The sequence below is a fragment of the Theropithecus gelada genome, chromosome 3 (genome assembly GCF_003255815.1).
Source record: "Theropithecus gelada isolate Dixy chromosome 3, Tgel_1.0, whole genome shotgun sequence".
Lineage (NCBI taxonomy): Eukaryota > Metazoa > Chordata > Mammalia > Primates > Cercopithecidae > Theropithecus > Theropithecus gelada.
In genome coordinates this window covers 120,733,406-120,741,421 of record NC_037670.1, presented here as the reverse complement: position 1 = coordinate 120,741,421, position 8,016 = coordinate 120,733,406, and the positions used below count along the sequence as shown (strand labels likewise).

The 8,016-nt window shown below is 34.2% G+C and overlaps 1 protein-coding gene across 2 annotated transcripts in view; it reads right to left on the bottom strand.

Annotated features, from left to right (window-relative positions):
- Positions 1-260: 260 nt before the first annotated feature.
- The window catches only part of SEMA3E (semaphorin 3E), a 292,189-nt gene continuing 284,433 nt past the window's right edge, over positions 261-8,016 (bottom strand). For both annotated transcript variants that reach the window (XM_025381243.1, XM_025381244.1), the window contains exon 17: positions 261-1,822. In XM_025381243.1, coding sequence (XP_025237028.1) covers positions 1,370-1,822 — 453 coding nt within the window. In that variant the 3' untranslated portion in view covers positions 261-1,369. The remainder of the gene's footprint in view (positions 1,823-8,016) is intronic.

Below are 8,016 nucleotides of genomic sequence, written 5' to 3'. Positions count from 1 at the left end.
ATGGTTTCCCTGTGTAATCCACTTGCTTTTAATTTTTATTTAGATGAAAACATCTTATAAAAATTTCATATTTGAGAAAAGTAATTGCTAAATATTTAATAGGAGAAGGAAAGACTTTGATAAATAAACATTCTCAAAAATACAATTGTTTTTATAATATTTAAGAGGGAGGTAAAAATGCTCTGAATATCTCAGTAGTTAAGTGAACTCATGAAACAATTTCCTGTCTCTTAATATAAAATAGAGAAGAACATTTGGTATTTGAGAGCAAATCACTTTAATACTTTTTCACAAATAAAGCATGGTTGTTATAATATATTTTAGATTTCAGTGAAGATTATTTGGAAACTTAAACTTTGGGGCTTTAATAGATCTTCAGTGCCGCAAAATCTCCATTTTTGACCTGTGAGACAATAAATTATCTATAAACAATACTTTCATATTAAAGTATGACATAAGGATTAATGTGTTTTTTATTTCAGTTATTTGTTTCTGCAAATGAACTTCATGTATCGATGTATCTACTGATAATCTGCTTTCAAATCTTTCCTAAACAGATACCCATCTGTAGAGAAAAAAGAAATGTGTGAGAATATACTTTTTCTTACCACAAGAGAGCAGCAAAAATCTTTTACAGTAGTTAGAATTCTAACTATAACTTCATCTGATTTGACATTCTTTGATATCTTTCTGAGAAGTTACCTTAGTTTTTCTTTCCACAGTGAGTGAAATTTAAAGACTGTGTTATAAAGCAAAAATATTGTGAGTATGCTTTAATGAATATTTTACGAAGGGCACAAGGCTCAGAACGACCACATTTTTCCTTTCATGGGTTACAGCAGTCACAACACACCTGCTACTTAACACTCATGACTTAAACAACACTAATAAAAAAAATCCTTAAAGAGTACAGAAAGTTCACATGAGAATGACAAAGTATCTTGTATTCTGCATATCTTACAATGTGGTGGAAAAGAAAAATTCTGAAATATTAAAACATATTTAGTTTTATATTTACCATGATTATAAAATTCTCCAATTTTTCCTTCAATATTCTAATACTCTTAAGTCTTCCAAAACTAAAATAATAATCTTCACGGAAAAGCAGCCAAGTACTGAAAATTACAGCTATATTGTTTTTTGATAAACATAATGAGAAACCATTAAGCAATGCATTTATTTAAAAAATTAGTTAACTTTATGTGAAATTTATCCAGTCAAATGAGTATGTAGAATAATTTATTATAACACCTTCACAGTCATTCCTGTATTACAGAAATCTCTTTTAAGTAATGCAAAGAAGTTGGATGATTTATTTTTTACATTCCAAATATAAATTCTTCAAAAGACAGTAGATAGTCTCACCCCATCAGGAGTCCAGCGTGTGCCTGGGCAGGCGGTAATGCTCAGGTTTGGAACGGAGCTTCTTTTCCTGAGGGTTGGCATACTTCCACTTGGAGGGGGACATTTTAAGCTTTTTCCTCTTCCTATCTGTGCACCATACTTTCTCGCAGTATTCTTCCACTCTCTGGAAGTTGCTGTAACCGATCAGTTGCAAGAATTCCTTGTACCATGGTTTTGCTCCCTGTGAGACGCTACTCTGGGCAGGACAAGGCATCCTGTGATGCTTGTCCTCCTCATCGTCCTTGTTAAACATATCCTCGACTTTCTCCTCTTCCACTACCTCCAGGGTGATTTTACGGACAGTATGGACAAAGCTATGCTCTACTGTCTGGCAAAAATAGGTCCCAGCATCTGATTTGTGTAACCTTAGGAAGAGTAAACCAAGGTCCATCTTAACCACTCTGTCATCTGTCTTCACCTGCAAGAACAAAAAAGGAAATGGCACTGAAGTACACAGGAGAGAAAACAACAATCCATCACCCTTTCCACTATCTATCTTGAGTTTCTTCATTTTCACTGTCACATAATGAAACCCTGAAAATCATACATACACAAAGATGCTAAATAATTACATCTGTGTGTGTGTGTGTGTGTGTGTGTGTGTATTCTGAAGATATTTACATTGGTGGTCACTTCGTATCAATGACCTCAAGATCATTTTATATTAATATTGTAAAGTAAGAAGGCTTTCTCCCTAATGATTCAATTAATCATTAGAAAAAATACATTTCAGTATAGCAGTCACAGTAAGAGCGAAAGGAAAACTCCTAAAATTTATTTTTTAACATTTGTTTTTCCATGCACAGAACAAATACCACTTCCCATATTCTTTCAGGAATTATTATGCCCTCCAGAGTGTAGTGGCCAATGTTTCTACAAGGACCTCTCTTTAGAGAACTAGACTCCTTTCACTTTGTCTTCTTACAAAAAAATTCACCAGTTAATCAATTCAGTGAACATCCCTTACATTTTCATAGGCTGTCCTTTACAGGAGATTAAAAAATAAACAAGTAAAATCCAGTTCCTGCTCTAAAGGATCAGATAGTCTAGCAAATATTAAGTTTTAATATACTTTCAGTGCTCAAATGTCTTTTGTTTTTGATATAATAAATTACTCACATTATTTCTATAAATAAATAAGTATAATTCAGAGTAAGAAGAGCAAGATAAGGCTTTCAACGAATAGCTCATGTTTTATCACAAATAGCTGGACTAGTGAGTAAATGATCTGACATTCGGCAGAGTTAGAGTCAAATGTTGGCACCACTATTTATTGTGTGATGTAGGGCATTCCATGTATATTTCTTGCCTTAGTTTTCTTAGTTTTCTTAGTTTCTTTCTTTCTTGCCTTAGTTTTCTTTGCCAATTATTAAATGGAGATAATTTAATAATTTGAAAAACTGTTGTGAAGATTAAATAAAATAGGTGAGGAGTTTTTGCACAGTGCTATCAATATCTACCTCTACCTTTCTTCTATGCATTCATCTAACTACAAACAATCATGTTTTCCTATGGCCCAGGATCTTCTGATAATGGTATAAAGGTGGTTCACAGTATGCTGACAGATTTCACCCTTGAGAATACAAAAATGAAAGCAATATTCATCTTTTTCAGTATAAAAGAAATGTAGAGGCAATAATTACAAACACTTTGGCAATAAAGGCTGTTAATGATAAGCACGTTTTTGTCCCCGTGATAGGTCCTGGCCAGGAATGCCAGACTCAGTTCTTCCCTGCCTTGATCAGACCCGGCATACACGAAGTTTCAATGTGATTACTCAGGTGTGGAAACTGGCATCCACAAACCACAATTTGTGGAACAGATGGCAAAATGTAGTAGTATAGTACAGTAAGAAATAGGCATGTCATTTTTAAATTATGTGGCATCCCAAAGGCATTTTTTTCAGCCATGTAAAGTAAGTTAATTACTCAGAAGCTTCAGAGTGTCCTAGTTGGGCTAATAAAAGAGGCTCCATAAGTCTTTTGTAGGTGCTTCCCTTGACTTGGCAGGACCATGTCCTGGTAGGCAGAATGCTGTAGCCATTAACTCGAGAGCAAAATCCTCCAGTGAGGAACCAAGAAGACCCTCAAAGCAAAACCATCTTCATTATATAGAAACAATATGTTTTATTGATAGGTTTTTCTCAGAATATCCTTAGCAACTGTTACAGGCAACTAACTCTTACAGGACTTTGTGTACTTCTGCTTATTTACTCATGCCTCCAGGCCAGGCTTCTGGACAAACTTATTTTCCAGCACTAGTGTTCTCCATAACTTTACCATCTATTGCAACCTGTGACCAACCTGTGTCTCACATGATACTGACTCTGAAGTAAGCCTCCATTGTTTTAAAACTTATGGCTGCATTTGATATGGATGAAACCTGCCTCCTTAAACATCTTTTATTTTCTGTGTGGTATGGGCCATTATACTGTCCTTATTTTCTTTACTCTTTCTTGGTTTCTTCTACAGATTTCTCATTGCCTCAAGGTGCAATCCTCCATCCTTCACTGATCTCACGTTTTATTTCCATCCATTCGATAGCACTTTTATTTCTTTGTTTCAGCCAGCTTCCCTAAAATGGTACATCTTACACATAGATAATCCATTGTTTTGTGTTTTCTGTTAGTTAAAAACAAACAAACAAAAAACAATGGATTTGGTGTTTTTGACTAAAAGAAACATATATCATCCTTTAATATGTACAATTCAGTATCTTTCCACTCAAACTGCCCTCCATTTACTAACTTCCCTATTTCCGGCCATGACATCATTATTGTTCTAGTCTCCCTATCCTCAATTGTTGATCATTTATACTTCTCTCTCATTATATGCTATCACAAATTCCTGTCTACATTTCTTCAGTGGTGAGCCTTAAAACATCCCTTCCTCATCACCATTTTTGCTGCAGTGTTAAATTCTCATACCTTGTAACTGTTTCTTTGACCTTATCTCATGCCAAACTCCCCAGACCTTCCCTTTTTTTCTGTTTCTTCTTTCATACCCAGATTGATTCTGTTTCAGGATCTCTGTGTGTATCTCTGCTTCGAGACGCTTCTTTAAAGCTGGTTACTTCTCATCCTGCATAACTGAATTAAATATCATCTTCCCAAACTGGCTTTTCTCACACCCCTGTAAAAGTGTCCTCTCTCCTTTATTACCATCATTTTGCCTGTTAACCTTCATATACTTGAGCATGCAACATTACACTCAAGTATCTAACAATAGACTTTCAAGTAAATTTCTTGGATCATTTTTCCCCACTTATTTCAACAAATGGATACTCATTTACTCTTCTTTAAAGCTCACTTTCTTTTGTCAACATCCTGATTTAGAACTTATTCAGATCTCTGTTTCTTGCCTGAGCAGTAAGAATTGCTCCATTAACCAGATCCTGCCTTTCTAAATCCAGATCCCAAAATTGCTTAATGTAGTGTTTCTCAAACTAGGGTTGGTGGAAGAGGTGCATTTCTGGAGATCTGGAGATCAACTTTTTTTTAAATAAGGATTTTTAAAATTATTGTGTTTATTGACACAAAAATCAACATAAATTAATAAACTATATTTGGAATCATGTGAAAGATCAATCTCAGTGTTAGTGTTTATGTTTATCATAGATTCTGAGCCGCTTTCAAGGCCGTGTTTCCAAATGATAAAAAGAACCAAGATGGGTATAATATGTTAATGACAAGTTACAGCCAAATGAAAATGAAACAACATCCCCATGTAGTAATACACATGAAAAGTTTCAAGGTCACTTGAATAAAGTGTTGGGAGGATGGAGTCATCACATGGTATAGCTACGGGCAGAAAGTGTTATACATACACATATGTGGCAATCTGTGTCTCATCTTACAGTCATAGAGATACATATTTCAGTAAAAACAAAACGCATAGTAAATAAACATTTTAATGATGCATCAATTTGTTTATAGTTTATCTTTAAATTAATTTTGGCTCAATATTTTAATAAAAGCTACAAGCATAAGGAAAGTATGTGTTGTTTTATTCTTGTGAATATTTAATGAACATTTTAATATAAATCGTGCCAGCAGCCCAGGAAGATGTTTCACTTTTAAGGGCAGGTGGTGGGGGCAACCTGTACATTACTAGAATAAAACCCTCCTTTTCGAAATGCTTTCTGCTGCCATCCCCTGCATCGCCACCCTGCTTTCCACTCTCAGCTCTTATTCTGAACATACTCTTTTTCCCTTAAATAAACTCCTTTCTACTGTCTACCAACCCATTTGTGTTTTCATTTCCTTCCAGGCTTAACTAAACTTTCCCTTCCTTTATAAATGCTTCCTTTATAGCCCCTGAAGGTGTTTTGCTTCTTTTTGTAACACAATACCATTTACATTTGTAGCTCAAAAGCTGTTAATTATATTCCTTTTCAAATTATTTTTCCATGCAAGTTTCGTCTCTCCAAACATGTTTTTAAGTGGCAAAGACCTATTTCTTTATTCTTCTGAATTATTCTATAATGAGTAAAGAATTCAGAAGATAGTGTAAAATGAGAACACACTAATTCATTTATAGAGCACAAACATGTATAGCAATGGGGTATACCCATACAGATATATCCAAAAGATATTAACAACTTCCAGGTAAATCCAATAATAATTTGAATAAGAAGGAGCAAACATGGTTTCAGGAGCACTTAGTAACTGATGAGAGTGCTACATCACAGATATTCTTAGGACATTGCCTTTACCTGAAAAAAAATATGCATACAAACATCCTTATTGAATGTGATCCTTTGTTGTCTCTATTATATCTCCTGTGAGACTGAATAATACATGAGAAAATATGAAAGTGATCTAGCCTAGTTTCCAGCTTATGGAAAGCAGTTTATGAAAGTAATTGGAAACAAAGCAAAAAGCAAAACTAAAAATAAATACAAATTCTTGACCACTAAAATTATGGTTGGTTGTTTGTTGCTTGTTTTTTCAAATTTGGTATTTTTAAAAAGCAGGGTATAAAAAGAATAATAAGAAATCCAAGTTTGAGAAACACTGCATTATGTACATATAAAGTCTAGACTGGTCAAGATTCAAGATATGAAATCATGACAATTACCATAGAAACTGTCCTACATTGTTTATTTGCATGTTAGAGATACTGCCTCTCAGAATTTTGATCCACACTCTTGGTTATGACAAATCCACATTACAAAGACAGGAATATAAGCTGTTTTCATGCTCTGTCTGGAGGGCCATACATTATGTAGGTTAAATCACCTAGAAAGTTAAATGTATCTTACATGGACTATAAATACCTAAAAATATAAAACGACTTAGAAATTTGTATCTGAAGTTCTTCCACAATTTAGTCTTTCCATTGTCAGTTTACTTGGGTACCTCCAACATCCAATCTTGATTACAGAATTGTTTTCATCCATCTGTGTTTTTTCCTATGTCTGCAGACCAGATTTTCTCCACCAAGAAGATAGTACATAATACATCATTTCTATCAAATATTCTTATAGGCAATCTATATAAATACACAATTTTTGCTGAGAATGGTTTTATTATTCTTAGCTATAAAGATTGATTCAGTATGTTTTATAATTTCTATTAAAAAAATGTAATTGAACAAAGAACTCTGCACATCTGGTAGCTGCTCAGGAAGAAGCAGTTATTTCCATGTCTATCAACCATATGGTTCCATACTTTCACAGGAAAGGGACAGACAGAGACCTTGAATTGGTTTACTTGAGGATACATTTAATTAAAAAAATCAGTTTTAGTTAAGAAATAGAGAAAACAATTTATATATTTGTTTATTTATCTGGTCTGCCTTTGACCAATTTTATACTTACACACACATATATGTGTATATATATTTATTTATTTTACTTACAGAAAATATACCTAATATAACAGCATAAAAATACATATTTATTTTATTAAAAACACTTTCCAGTGTAAACCTGAAATATGATACCGATGGTTACCTAGTAGAGACACAGTGAATTGCTTAAAAGCTCATTCGGGGAAATCTATCACACTACGTGGAGGAGAACAAATGTGGAAAAAAAAATCTTAATACAAGGTTATGCTGGAAAGAAAGTCATTATAAATAACCCAAAACCATAACATGTAAAACATATTATATTCAAAAACATACACGATATCAAAGGAGAAATTTCAGGCATTTATATTCAAGAATGAATTAATATCTAGAAGAGGCAAAAGAGTTTTTTGAGTCAACAAAAAGAGAAATAAAAGAGAAAAAATTGAAAAAGCATATAAATGGGCACTTCAGAAAGGGAGAAACCCAAATGTTTAGTAAGAATGCAAGTTAACATTCAACCTTACTAGTAAAGTTAGAAATTCAAATTTAGGCTGGGTGCGGTGTTGCACTCCTGTAATCCCAGCACTTTGAGAGGCCGAGGCGGGCGGATCGCCTGAGGTCGTGAGTTCGAGACCGGCCTCATCAACATGGAGAAACTCCTGACCAACATGGAGAAACCCTGTCTCTACTAAAAATACATAATTAACCAGGCATGGTGGTGCATGGCTGTAAACCCAGCTACTCGGGAGGCTGAGGCAGGAGAATCGCTTGAACCCAGGAGGCAGAGGTTGCGATGAGCCGAGATCATGCCATTGTA